Here is a 15,634-nt window from a genome sequence, read left to right as displayed (position 1 = left end):
CCCTAAGGATCAGAGTCTTCGTCTATAAAATTACGTATAATAGTGGCTACCTACTAGAAGACTGTTGTAATAATTAAATACAATAAAGTACATGAAGCACCTGGCACATAGCAATTGTTCACTCCTCCACAATATTTACTGAATGAATGAATGATCAATCATTTTCGGTTTCCTTTGCTAATGTCATCATTTAGAATCAACACCATTACCTTCAACTATCTGCATAAAAAAGAATGAAATCTAGTTTCAGGAGGCAGCCAAAATTTTTCCAGTTACAGAATGAATTAAGCAAGACACATGTTACATTAAAATGTATGAAAACCCCTTTCTCAAGAGACTTTTTGGAGAAAATTAGGTAATTATAAAAATTATTTATACCTAGAAATGTGAAGATGAACAAGTTGAGCCCAGGGGGTCCTTACAACCTGGTGGTTCAATAGTAAAATTAACAAATGGGCCATTATTATCACTAAAATTAAAATAAACCATAGGAATCAATCTGTTCAAAAAAAACAAAAGACTATATGTCCAAAATGATATGAAGGTTTCAGGGTAAAAATTCATGTGAGGATGCACACAGATATCACAAATACGTAAAGTCCCATGCACAAGTCAGAGCCTACCCCAATCACCTTTCCTTTTACAACTAATCATTAAATACTAACTATCAACTAGAGAGGTCATCTCCCTGCAAGGTTTAAAGAAAGACTGCAATTTAATATGTGAGTCATTATATAGATAAATACAAACAGTTCTATTAATGATAACTTTATAAATTTTTAGTTAGAGTATTTACCTGAGTAACTCTTATCTCTGTTTTCATCAAGCTCAGTACTGGTGGTAGCCACTGTATCAGCCAAAGCTACAAGGAACATCTGCTCCAAACGGGTAAGGCCTGGTAGGCTTGAGTGCATAAGATGACTTGAAAGTACCCTAGCATGTTCTTGGCCAAAGTAAGCTGGTCCGTATTGAGAAAGATTTATTACTTTTGATTTGTTTTCTCTTTTTTCTGGCTCTAAGTCAATATCATCTGTTGTTATATCCTGGATTTGGAACAGCTCTGAATATTGATCCTCTGGTTGACTTTCCATATGATCTTCATAGCTCTGTGGTATTTTTGTACTTTCTTCTGAAATTCTGTAGGTTGTATCTTGATCAGCAGCAAGCAATGCATATAACGGTAGTGGGGGAATAGAATCTATCTCAGTATAATCTCGAGTACCATCTTTCCCTATGGTGACTGTATCCTTTGCTGTACTGCCACTTACACTAATGGTTCGAGAAAGATGTCGCTTAGTTCCTTCTCCAGCATCAGCATCTCTAACTATTGCAACTTCTCCTGCAATGCATTTTACTAAATGAGAGAGAATAGCTTTAGCCCTGCGAACTTTCCCTAAATCCATCAATTCTAACAGCTGGGTTGGATGATACTGCGGGAGAGTAGGGGAAAGTACATGTGCAGCCTCAAATAAGCCACCATCTTGAGCTACAGTTGGTGAACAAAAAATATCATCAGCAATGGCTGCTCCCTCAACAATACTTTTTCTTGACAACATATTAGATTTAAAGGCAAAATGATCTTGTACTGCTGTCTCTTCTGCATCAGCACCATCAGCGTCAACGTCTCCAAATTTGACAGCATGCTTCCACTGTGCATATACATGCATTTCACAATCCATTCCTACCACCAATATCCCATCTCTTACCCAAGAGAGAGAAACAGGCAGTGAAGGTGTACCATCAACAGAAGACACTAAGTCTATAGATCTAAGAAGAACCCATCTTGACCTAACTCCTTGCTTGATACTTCCACCTAGTGGTAAAGTAATGACAGCTACTCCATCCTTACTATTGATTTGCTCAGTCACAATTCCTGAAAGCCGCCCATACATGAAGATATTAGCACCGACCCCTACTGTGAGAATGTGGGAGCCATCTTCTTTTGATACCCAGTCCAAATGTACTAAATGTTTGATATTCGGAATAAGATATCTATCCTTGCTCAAAAGTGCATCTGATTTGCTGTACACAAAGAGATTACTGTCGACACTGACCCTTGAATCAAGTACACTCCCAACTTTGACCAAATCATCAAGATGAATTGTTTGTTCTAAAACCCATTCTGACCCTCCTGTAGATTCACATTCAAATATGCAAACATGCATGGAAAATTCTTTAGAAACAAAACCATTGTGGTGGATAGGTTGTTTGTAAGCCACTGCAAGGCGACCCGTGTATGAACAGCTAACAGCAACTGGTCTTCCCACAATGCTCACTGTACTGCTGTTATCTTCTCCTTCATCATTCATCAAGGGCCATCTCCTCCAATGATAGGTTTCCTTCTCATCACTTTTACATTGTAGATTGGTTTCCATACTACATTTCCAGAAGCGTACTTTATTGTCAGAACAAGTTGTAACCACTAAATAAGGTGCCAGGCACACTGGATAAATTGAAGAGGAACTCAGGTGGCCTTAAAAAAGAAAAAGCAGATCGTCATAATAATAGAAACACAAAATAATATGCTAATAATCAAATTCTAGAATGTGATTAATCCAAATCCACTATGAGCTTCTTCAGAGTAACTCTGCAGTCCCCTGCTAAACCAAATATTTCATTAAAATAAAACTCAAAAGCAATGAAACAAGTCAATGCTTAATCAATAAACCTGTCACCTGCTGTAATTTATATGTCTTTACCACACATGCCTCACTGGACTTTCATTCTATATCTTTTATCACTTTCATCATAAATACTTAAGTAGTCATTAAAATTTGCCTTTCAAATTCCCCTAACTGGCCCTCAAATAATCCAGACACTAGATCTACCCCCACCACAAAATGTTTTCAGTCAGCTAAACAGACACTAGATCTCACCTTCTTAACCAGGTTTAATTCATGCTCTCCTAACACTGAACCAGAACCCTCATATTTATTCCTGACTGCCAAAGACTAACACTTCCCATCTATTGTCAACTATAACATGAGAGGAGGGACTTCCCTGGTGGTGCAGTGGTTGAAAGTCCGCCTGCCAATGCAGGGGACACGGGTTCGAGCCCTGGCCCTGGAAGATCCCACATGCTGTGGAGCAACTACGCCCGTGCGCCACAACTACTGAGCCCACATGCTGCAACTACTAAGGCCCGCACCTAGAGCCCGTGCTCCACAACAAGAGAAGCCACCGCAACGAGAAGCCCGCGTACCACAGCAAAGAGTAGCCCCCACTTGCCACAACGAGAGAAAGCCCGCACGCAGCAACAAAGACCCAACGCAGCCAAAAATAAATAAATTAAATAAATTAATTAAAAAAAAAAAAAACAACTATAAGATGAGGGGTAACAGTGATTAAGGTTGGGATCAGAAGGCCTGGATTCAAGTTCCATTCTATCAATGCCTTCCTAACAGTGGGAAAGGCACTTAAACGTCCGAGCCTGTTCTATCTAAATAATAGGGAGGGGCTTCCCTGGTGGTGCAGTGGTTGAGAATCTGCCTGCCGATGCAGGGGACACGGGTTCGAGCACTGGTCTGGGAAGATCCCACATGCCACGGAGCAACTAGGCCCGTGAGCCACAACTACTGAGCCTGTGCGTCTGGAGCCTGTGCTCTACAACAAGAGAGGCCGCGACAGTGAGAGGCCCGCGCACCGTGATGAAGAGTGGCCCCCGCTTGCCGCAAATAGAGAAAGCCCTCGCACAGAAATGAAGACCCGACACAGCCAAAAATAATAAATAAATAAATATTTAAATAAATAAATAATAGGGATCATATTACTACTTCCCTTGGAGTTTTACTGTCCAACAAGACATTTGAAAGCATTTTACAGAGTCCCCGCAAAATGTAATTTATCATTATTAATTCCAATAAACTTATTTGAGTATATCCTAAACTTTCCAAATACTTTGAAAGATTCAAAAGCTGACCTAAATCTGCACCTGCCACAAAAGCCCAGAGTAAACTCTTAATGTGGTCTTTCCAACTCTGATTCCAAACCTGTGTTAGGGATGAGTAAGAGAACCTCATACTCAAAATCATTCACCAGTAATTGGAATAGTCTTGAACCTCCAATTCTGGTTCCCCAAAAACACTATTCGAGGAACTCCTCAATTCAAATTCCACAATGACAGAACATTTTAAAATACAGATGCCAGTCCTGCTCTTTAAACTATTTTACCAACCTTGCTAATGTCAGTATCGCTCTAGGCAAACCAAACTCTAATCCTGTATCCTATATTTTTCCCCCAAAGTATCTGCCAACTCTTGGTCAAACATACTTAATAACAGCAATACTGTGGATGAAAAGCCTTAATTTAAAAAAAAAGCTTCAATAATTCACATACGACCATATTTTTCTTTGCAATTTCACTATCACAGTATTCCTATTTATAGGAAATCACAGCATAGGCAAGAAACCTTGCATTAAAACATTCACACTATTTTCTGTCAAGCTGATTACATTTATCACAGGAAATTATTTCTAAAATAGACATGTTTCTAAATAGAGGTATCGTTAGTAGAAAACAAATCTTTATTTCAGTGTCAACTCTGCACATATTTCAGAAGAGTTCACCCATTTTATGCACTGAAGATTGCTCTGAGCTACAACTGTCCGGTCTTAAAGTTACGTTACCTGCTGAAGGCGTTGCTCTTATTACTTCAACTCCTACCGGGAGATCAAGAGGTCGGCTATATACCCGTCTAGAACTCAGAATCAGTTTACTAGCAGTTTGAAGGTTGGCGATTGATGAAGAATGTGGTATGGGGCTCACACTAGGAGAGGTTTCTGGAGAAGAGTCTATGTTCTTCTGTCCAGGGACTGAAAGTAGACTCTCTGATGAAACACCTTCTGAAGCTTTAGCTTTGAAAATAAATTAAGAAATTAAGAAATATATTAGTATCATCACTATCTACATGAGCTAGATAATATTTTGTGATGATTTAAGAAACATGATTTCTTAAAAGTGCTCTGGAGACAAGATCAATTTTCAAACTTTTGCTCAGTTACCTTGATAGAATTTTTTTTTTAAAACTATTTTATTCTTTCTTAGCATCAACAATTGCATCACAGGGATATTGTCAGTGAAGAATCACAACATGTAAGATCTAGGAAAAAAACAAGTTCTCTAGCTCAGTGTTCTCAACCTTTAAAACACATCAAAAGCTTGAGGAACTTTTAACATGAAGGTTCTCAGGCCTAACCACAGAAACACTGACTCAGTTGTTTTGGGGTAGATCCCATAAATCTGCATTAATAAGCAGCCCAGGTGTTTCTGAAACAGATGGGTCATAAATCAAACTTTGAGAAATAACAAGGTACAGCCTCACTTAATAGATGAAGAAATTTAAACTTGGAAAGCTTACTGATTTTCCTTAGGTCATAAAATTAGCTAGCGGTAAAGAAGACATTAAAATACCAGCCTACTAACTATCAAGTGCTGAAACAAGATAATAAACAAGAACATATAAAAGTTCCAAGAACATATAAAAGTTCCAAACAAATTTAAGATAGTATTAGTTGAATGGCTTTGTAAGCATATTGACCTTGATCTTTGTCCAAAAAGCTTCCAGCTTTCACATTCAGGTGGAGTGTAAATCTCTAAGCAGATTTAGTTATCTGTGCTTCTGCTACATGTAAGAGATACTTGCATCACATTTATTTATTTGTATGTCCATCTCCCTCCCTGCCATTAGACTATGAATTCATCAAGGGCAAGGATGAGGTCTTATTAGCTTTATACATCCCGAGTAGCACCAGAATACGGAGAGATAATAATCAATCCCCTTTTGCTTCTGGTGGATTTTAAATATGCCAATCTCTTTTATAATGGCAGACCACTAAATAAGAAATGTGAGAACATTTTTTGTAAAATAGAATAAGACGACAAACTTGAATCAGTAGTCAGAAGACAGAAATACTACTCCTACTCTAAAACTAACTAGATATGTTGCCTTAAGCAAGGTACTTCATCATCTCTAGCTATTTTCTCACCTGCAAAATAAGGCTGAACTGAGTCATTTCTCTTTCTGTAAACCAGGCAATTTTCTAATGCATATATCTCATGCAAAGAAAGAAAATAAGAGCAGGGGGAAAAAGCAAAAGAAAGGCTTTAAAGCCAGAAGACCTAATTTTGAAACTTAGTCTGTGACAAACTAGATGTGTCATTTGGTCAAGTTACTTAATATTATTCCATTAGTAAACTGAAGGTAACATCTATCTCACATATATAAAGTACCTATCTCAGTGCCTGGTACCTAGAAGGTACTCCAAATGTTCCTTCCCCACCTAAATGTAAGTCTAGTCTATCGCTTCACCCTTTGCCAGGATTTTCAACACACTGCTAAATTCACGTATCAGCTTTAATGGCAATGTACACCATGTTAAATCTGCTGCACATTTTAGAACCACAAGATAGATGCTTTATGTCAAAGCTAAAGATAGCATATGATTTGTTTGCTTCTACTGTAATCTTACTGTTTGTGACCTTTTACTGCTGTCAAAAACAGAGTAAGCAAGGCAACTCTATACTAGCCCAGACCTGAGGGGAAGAGCAGTGGGATACTTCCTTCATAAGCAGGGGGACAGAAGGCATCACATGATTCCTATCCTACCACAAGGATCTGTTGCTACCTCTATTAATCTCTTCAGAACCATTCCTGGCTCTGTGCTCAACTCTAGAAAATACTATATTCTCTGGTGGGTTAAGAATTCTCTTCCCGGAGGGTATTATGCTAAATGAAATAAGTCAGACGGAGAAAGACAAATACTGCATGGTTTCACTCATATGTGGAATAGTTTTTTAAAGTAGTAAGTGAACAAACAAAACAAAACAAAGACTAACACATAGATACAGAGAACAGATTGGTGGTTACCAGAGGGGAAAGGGGTTGGGGAAGGGCAGAATGGGTAAAGGGAGTCAACTCTATGGTGACAGATGGAAACTATACTTTTGGTGCTGAGCACACTGTAATGTATACAGAAGTCAAATTAGAATGCTATACACATGAAACTTATATAATTTTATAAACCAATGTTACCTCAATTTAAAAAAATAAAAATAAAATTCTCTTCCTGACAAGCTTTTATCAATAGATCACTCTACTCTTGCATTCCTGTGGAACAACATGTAACGCCAAGAATTAACGCCAAAGGCTTTGAAAATTTTTTTGGATTCCTCCTACCACAAGATGATTAGGCTCAACTAGGCACAGGTAAAGGTTCTATTGAATCATTTGGCTTTTCCAGTCCCAGTTCATGGCCCAGTTAGAACTGCTATTTACACAGTTATGTGATAATGTGGATTAGGAAGAGAACAAAACACATATACATTATTATTTCTCTGTATTAAATGTTTAGTGTGTATAAAATCATTAAAATTATGTAACCATCAGAAATAATAAAATATTTTCAAAACTCAAATATTTTGGGTTAATCAGTTTAAAGTAGATTCAGTTTGATATGGCTAACTATGCAATTCTTCATTTAAACAAGTATCTCTCAAAAAGTAAGTTTGTTTTAAAAAGAAAGATTTATAATCAATTTCTGTACTTCATATTACAGATCTTCTAATTTGCTAAGACATCAATATGTATAGCAAAAGCACGGCTGAAATAATTTTTTTTAATCACTGCTGCATTTCCTAATACTCTACAAAACCAGTTCCCCTTTTGAACATCAGATGCTCAATCACATTTTCTAAATAGCAAATCTCCTTCTTTTAGTGATGCTAAAGCTAATGTGCATGGTATCAGATGGCAGTGTGTATTAACCAACAAAAAAATACAGTATTAATTCTATGGGCAAAACTGATTTATAGGACATGGTATCTAGAACAGAGTCATAATAGGCATTTAATAAATATTAATTAAAAAATAATCAAACTTTTTTTTTCAATATGTCTAATGTGCCCGTTGACTGGTTTGCTTTTAGATTAACCTGTTTCATTAATGATTTATGGCCTTGTAATTAAAAGTTTGGCCTATACATACTTCAGTTCAGCAACTCAATTTACAGTTCACTGGATCTTCATTTTAAAGAATTAACCAACCTAAAGCATATCCAATAAAATGAATTTATTTCATATCATATCTACATAAAACTGTAATATAATTACTTACCTAAACATGCTTGTACAGATTTAAGATGAAGGTGCCACATGTGGAGAACAGAGCAATTATTGCTGTCCTTTTCAATTACTACTAGAAAGAACTTTTCTGAAAATGGTGGTGGTCGATATCCTATTGTTAAAGGAAAAGAATATTTAAGTTAACGTGTTTCTATAGGGTTAAGAGAAAGACATTTTAAACAAAATCTCTTGATATGTATAGAAGTTGGGAGGAAAGGGAAGAATAGGTGTATAGAAGCAGTTTTATATAACTTTTGTGCTAAAAGTTAGGTGGCTATCAAAGACTAACACGGCTACATCAAAAGTACAAAAGCGAACATGAAGGGATACCTATTGGTCAAAGATGGGACAATTTGAGCATCAAAGAATAAAAATGAATACAATTTATTAAAACACATTGAGTTCATAAGAATACCAAAAGAGAGAGGGCACATAAGAAAAAAAGGAAAGGAAGGACAAGAGGACCAGAAGGAAGAACTGAAAGGAAGAGAGAAAAGAAGAGAAAGACACAGAGAGAGAATGCAAGAGCAAGAGAGGGAGAAAAAGAACAGGAGCAAGTCAGCCTCACTGGATGCCCCCTGAAGTAACTGGGGCACTAACTCCTTAACTGGAAAATTGGCAAGTAAATGGAAAGAATGAAGTAAACATGTATCCTGCTTTCTCTATATGTAAAATAGCATTTTTTAAAAAAATTAATAGTTATGGGTGGAGGGCCAATGATGGTGGTGCAGGAGAGACTTTTTAGAAATTTTATGCATTTTTTATGAAAAGACATTATTTGTGAACATAATGTTCCCTACTGACAACTGCATTTTTCATATATGAAAATGAGATCTACAAAGGACAACAAAAACTTCCTTTAAAAATGAAAACCTATACATTATATGAAATTATGGGTGTGAAACTTTTGAAAATTGTGAACCAGTATAGAATTTAAAGACTCTTTCATTCGATAAAAAAGGAAGGAAGGAAGGGACGGAGGAGAAAAAAGAGAAGAAAACCCATAATGGCAACTCATTGGCAATGAGCATTGCTAAAACTCAAACTGTGGCCTCTAAATACCATGCTCCATTGGAAGGAACAGTCTGGAGGGATGACTCCATTCTTGCAAAGGCTATCTACAAGATAAGCCTGGCATATCTTGCTGTGCCTGAAAGAAAGGAAACTATCAAAAATAATGAGGTTGTGTCAAAAGAACTCAGGACCAACTTGAAAGGGTCTTCACTAGCCTACTACAGGACAATGTGAGAATTAGAATTATGACTGCAAACTGACTGAAATATGCTAAGTACATAAAAATTCATGAGTGATAGGAGTATATCTTTGTATGTGTATTATTCTTCAGCAGTTTTTCTAAAATGGGTTCATAATGATTCACAAAATAAAAAGAAAGACAACAACAACAATAAATTCATCCATAACCACTAGCAGCAACCTGGGCACAAACTCCTTTGAAATCATCAATTAAAGGGAAAGAACTAAGCACTTTCCTAAAAATAACTCTATTTCAAAATAGCCAAAAAGCTGCCATGGATAAGGGAAAGCTTTTCCTTACAAATGCTTTCCAGCTAATAAATAAATGAGAACTGATAAAACTAGAAAATCACACTTGTGCAATCCTTAATGAAATAATTGATTGGAAAGCAACAGTATCAATGGAAGAAACCACAAGATAATAGATTGCTGGCAAATTTTACACTGGTGCCACCAGGTGAATTTTCTGAATCTTAGCATCACTAAAAATGAGACATCCTAACATTACGTTCTTTCTTATGACCTTCTATGATGAACAAAGCAACACCTAGGAAGTTGAATCTGGGTCAAATCAAGTCTACAGAGGTAATTTGCACTTTACAGGAAAAATTTTAAATGACGTCACAAGTAACTGGTCAGAGAAATTCCTATAAAATAACTTTCTCTAACACAAGTCTGTGGCATGGTAAGAGTATAAAGGGGGATTACTTTAGCTTAAAAGACTCTTAAAAAATGAAACACAATGTGTGGACTCTATATGGACACGGATCCAAACAAATTAAGAACAAATAACCCTGACATTTTTTTGAGACAATTAAATGAAGTAAATCTATGGACTAGTTATTACAGAATTCTGAGAAATTTTGTTATTTTATCAATGTGATAACAGCACACATGTAAGAAAGTCATTTTTAGAAATGCATAAAGTACACAGGAGCGAAACAACATGATGGCTGAGTTTGCTTTAAAATATTTCAGGAAAAAAGGAAAAGAAAAGAAAATAGGGTAGGTAAAGCAGGTGACAAAATCTTAAAGTCATCAATCTAAGTTATGGGCATAGGAAGGTTCATTTAACTATGCACGCTACTTTTGTCTGTAACTGGCACTTTTCTTAATTAAAAGAGTAATTAATTTTTAACTAAAACTTAGAAAGTACAAAATACAGCAGGGTCAGGGAAGAGGAGAAATACACATTTCAAGTCCCTTAAGAAAACAGCTATAAAATCAAGAGAAACTTTGTACAAAAACTAAAGGAAAACCAAGAAAAGCATCAGGAAATCTTTCAGCCTGATTTCACAGTGACATAAAGAAATATCTGGGATTGACATATATACACTAATATGTATAAAATAGATAACTAATGAGAACCTGCTATATAGCATAAGGAACTCTACTCAGTGCTCTGTGGTGACCTAAATGGGAAGGAAATCCAAAAAAGAGGGGATATATGTATACATATAGCTGATTCACTTCGCTGTACAGCAGAAACTAACACAACATGGTAAAGCAACTATATCCCAACAAAAAGAAAAGAAAAAAAAAGAAAAAGAAATATCAAGGGAATTCCCTGGCGGTCCAGCGGTTAGAACTTGGTGCTTTCACTGCCATGGGTCCAGGTTCGATCCCTGATTGGGGAACTAAGATCCCACAAGCCAAAAAATATAAATATATATATCTCAAAAGAGGGAAATAAAATAATATTTTTAAATGCAGGTCTTCCAATTAAAAACATTATTTAAAAAATACCAACCTTATATAAGCATTGTTTTCTAGTAGGTTGGCATGTATTCCCTGTTAGAAGTAGCATGATAATTGATAGTTAGATTTGCAGGAAAGCGTATAAAAAAGTTTAACCCAAGTAAAGGTGAAATACTATGGAAAAGCACATTTTAAATCTATACAGTACTGTTATGCTATAGTGACACTGAAATAAAACTGAACGTGACAACTGAATAACTTAGAAAGAAGAAAAGTTCTGATCTATGAAGAAAGATGCAGGAAAGGGAAAAAATTATTAGTCTGAGGGGTGAAAAGATGTTTGAGCTAAGCCTCACAGAAGACAGAACTCATTCTGATTTTCCACTAAAGAAAACAAAATTAACTGTACAAATTCAGTAGAAATACCTTCCTTAAATGACTATACATAATTCTGTGATAAAAGCTATACTAAGAAAATTAAATATGTCCTTCTGGATACTTACAATCTATAACCAAATGAGATAAAATACCTGGAAACCCTTTGTAAACTAAAAACTATTAATCACAGAAAATGAATTCTTAAAGTAGGACATGTCTTTCCTACCTTCATACAGAAAGTATTCTACTCAGTATGCTCTATTTTCAAATTTAATTTTCAAATAGAACATGAAAGTTTTATAATTACAAAGTATAACTTCTAAAAGGAATATTTAAAGCTAAATAATAAAGTTTAAATATCATACGGTTTGTTCTTGAAAGGTCTTAGGAGAACTACTTTCTTTCACAAGAAGAAGAAATAAATACAACCCTTCAGAGAGGAAAACTATGAGATGGTACCTTTAATTCCTGGTATACCATACAACATAAAACCTAAGCGTACCTAAGCTTCCTGGTATACCATACAACATAATATCTCCCTCCTATATTTATCAGTAATCTTTAGTAAACTTATATTAATTGGCTTCCTTAAGATACCAGAAGGATACTTACTACCAACCAAAACAATTTAATTGTAGAGTTGAACAACCGAAGTTAAGTTTTTAAACAATTAAACTAGGTTTCATAAATAACATTTCTCGGCAAAAGGCTATGTCACCAGAGAACCTGTCTTTCAAAATATAATTTTTACCCTCATGTGTTCTTCACCTACAAAAAAGCAATTCTGATAGAACTAGAGTATTTGCCAAAAATCACGAGTGATGACTTTAGATATAAAGATCCACACTCAATGAAAGTTTGAAGGTTTTCTAAGATTAAGGTATTGAACTCAAGACTATTTTTTACAAACTGTGTTGTTTTTTTTTTCTTTTTTTGCGGTATGCGGGCCTCTCACTGTTGTGGCCTCTTCCGTTGCAGAGCACAGGCTCAGCGGCCATGGCTCACGGGCCCAGCCGCTCTGCGGCATGTGGGATCTTCCCGGACCGGGGCACGAACCCGTGTCCCCTGCATCGGCAGGCGGACTCTCAACCACTGCGCCACCAAGGAAGCCCCTCAAGACTATTTTTTAACAGTACCTTGTGATGGTTGAAAAAATATTTCTGTTTCCTTTTTCTCCATATCTTCTTTATGTGGTTTATATCCTCTAATGAAGTCTTCTTGAAACACATGAAGCAACTGTGTATTTGAGCCACACTACAAATATGAAACAAGTAAAGTTTTATCTTTGAAATTCTGTATCTTCCACCCACTACCTCCCCAAGAACCCTAATATAAAACAGAAGAAAAAAACTCTCTAACAATTTCTATTCTTTATAGAATGACTAATTAGAGTGGAAAAAGCAAGAGAAAAAAATCATTAGATAAATTACTTTCAAAGATGCTATAGTCAACAGCAGAACTGTGAAACTCTAGTAAAAACAAATCAACAGGTCTGCATCTCAAAAAAAAAAAAAAACAGTTAAGTAACCTAGGCCACTCTGAGTTCAAAAATATCAGGTCTCATGACTGGCTGGAGAAGGCCATGCAGACCATATTAAGCACACTACCATAGGCTCTTTTTCTAATTCTACTTGAAAACCAAAAAAAAAACCCAGAAAGGTCCTCAAAGTATTTCCAATAAGTCTGTCTAGTGGGAATTATGAAGGATCCTATAACAGCCAGTAGGAATGACACATCTCTGAAGAAATGTATTTACATTTAAGTAACTAAGATTTCTAAAAGAATAGATGAAACATCACAGTCAGCTGATGCTACAAAATCATGTTTGGGACCACACAGAGAAGAAGAGTAAAGATAATCACAAATAGCTACTTAGAATCACAAAAGTGAACTGAAATTCAAGGAAAGGCTAAATCCAAACAAAAGCTTATTACGGAAGTAGGTCAAGACAATTTGATGGCTGCCCCACAGATTTCAAGGAAGGCAAGCAGCTATGATAACCTTGGCACTGAATGTATGGGCTATAATCTTAGAGAATAAAGCAAATCAGCCTCCTTTCATAGTACTGATAGAAGGAAATAAAATGACTATGACATTAGGTTGACCCACAAAATTTTTATGAAAGTTATAAGGTAATTTTATGTCTCTCCATAAAGAAACATAAAAAAATCCCTTCACATTCATAGCATAAAAGGTCACCTTCCCCAGGGAAGAAGAATAAATGAAAGAAAAGGGAAGGGTGACGCTTTCATGGATACAGAAATCATACAGCACACGGGAAACACAGAATGATTTATAAGCCTAAGCCATTTATCAGTGCTTGCAGTTTACCAGCCCTGTGACAAAGATAGCCACAAATGGAAAGGGAAAAATCTTCAAAAAGTATGAAGTAAAAAGCAAAATGCTAGGTGAAAGAGGTCTGTAATAATATCCCACGGTACAGAGTAGAGAAGGGGCTACACTGGGGAAATGAATTTAACTCGCAGTTCATTAAAAATTAAGACATTTATGGGTTGAAGCTAATACACTCTTCTCCCATATCCCTATAGAGTGAAAAAAAGGAAATCACAAGTTAAGGGTTTCCTAGGAGGCGTTAGTAATTTGAGTCTGGCAGCCACATTTCTGTTGCCATGAGCTGATGTGGTCATTTCTCTACATTGGTGGAAATTATGACATTTTCCCTAACAGAATGTGCAAGGCATCATGGAAAAATAATGACATAACACTGTGTTTATTTTTAAATATGGTTGGCTCTTTCTTCATTTCCTTGTTTGAAAATAGTTGGTAACTTCCTCATCAAAGTAACCTTTTTTCATATTTGGAATGAATATATTACTTCTATCCCCTTCAGTCCATAAACATGATCCTGAAGAAACAAATATGAGGGCTATGATGGGATTTACAAACTCCCTGTAGAGGGAAGGGTTCTCCTTCTTTTCTAGGTAGGGGCTAGGAAAGAACACTGCCTACACGAAAGACCTGTACTTAGAAAGTAAATGCATACTTTGATCCTACTTCTATCTTCATTTTAATGGATCTCATAGAAATATCTAATACTCAGCCTAACAAAGCAAACACTCTTAAAGCTGATGTCACCATCTACTGAGTTGAAATGAGTAACAATAGAAAAAGAAAAACCACAAACCATGCCTCTATGCAGCTGTACTGTATTTTCCTTCATGGTTTCCCTGACTGAATCAAATGACCTTTAAACAGGAAATAAGGCTACAGATACAATTCAACTGGAGAAAAAGAATTCGTAAATCATTGGAGATTTTCACTAAGGAAATCAAGAGAAGTTGGCTATATTTAGTATCAAACAAGAGAACTATTCTGCAATGAAATATAGTTGACTCTTGAACGGCACAGGTCCCCTTACGTGGGAAATTTTTTCAATAGTAATTATTACAGTACTACTCAATCTGCAGTTAACTGTATATGCAGATGCAGAACTGAGGATCCAGAAAGCTGACCGTAAGTTATATGTGGATTTTCTATAGTGAGAAGGGTCAGTGCTCCTAACCCCCAAGTTGTTCAAGGTTCAACTGTGTATCTTATGCATATTAAGCACTCTGGGATAAAGTATGTTAGTAACACCAATTCACAAGCATGGTTTTACTTGGTTGGTTATTGCATTGAGCTCAATAATGCACCCAGGTCGAGCAGTAGACTGTTGGCTCACAATATTAAACACTTCTCCAATAAGTTTCTGTAAAAAAAAAAAAAAAAAAAAAAAGTTAATGATCAACAACATATGAATCTACTGTCAATATGACACAGCATCTCGGACATTAAAGGCCCTTCTAAACATTCACTGACTAACAAATGGCAATTCATACATTCAAAGAAATATTTCAACTTTCTTTACTCATTCTCATTTTAAAAATTAACTAAGGAAAAAACTCTATAGTGTTTACATAAACAGTATATAACTTCAAGGCATCTAGTTCTTTGAACATGTCTTCATTTAGCAACCTTAATGCTCCATGAGAGATCTGGCTGAGGATCTAGCCCTATGCCTATGTGTATGGTTTGCAGATCTGCAACGCCATTTAAAAGTACAACCCTGCCAGATCGAAGATAAGGGCGAAGGTTGAGAAGTGGGACTCTGTGTCTTGGGATGGGGATGTGTAAACTAAGAGGAAGCCTAACTTTGAATCCCAAAACCCCAAAACCTTTCTGCTG

At 36.1% G+C, this 15,634-nt stretch overlaps 1 protein-coding gene across 3 annotated transcripts in view; it reads right to left on the bottom strand.

Annotated features, from left to right (window-relative positions):
* Positions 1–15,634, bottom strand: part of DMXL2 (Dmx like 2) — a 161,536-nt gene that overhangs the window by 60,963 nt on the left and 84,939 nt on the right. For all 3 annotated transcript variants that reach the window (XM_030850330.3, XM_060294262.2, XM_060294261.2), the window contains exons 14-18: positions 15,069–15,158; positions 12,586–12,703; positions 8,112–8,231; positions 4,627–4,854; positions 797–2,473 (exon numbers count right to left, since the gene is read on the bottom strand). In XM_030850330.3, coding sequence (XP_030706190.1) covers positions 797–2,473; positions 4,627–4,854; positions 8,112–8,231; positions 12,586–12,703; positions 15,069–15,158 — 2,233 coding nt within the window. The remainder of the gene's footprint in view (positions 1–796; positions 2,474–4,626; positions 4,855–8,111; positions 8,232–12,585; positions 12,704–15,068; positions 15,159–15,634) is intronic.

The sequence above is a fragment of the Globicephala melas genome, chromosome 2 (assembly GCF_963455315.2).
Source record: "Globicephala melas chromosome 2, mGloMel1.2, whole genome shotgun sequence".
Classification (NCBI taxonomy): domain Eukaryota; kingdom Metazoa; phylum Chordata; class Mammalia; order Artiodactyla; family Delphinidae; genus Globicephala; species Globicephala melas.
This window is presented reverse-complemented; position numbering and strand designations above follow the sequence as displayed.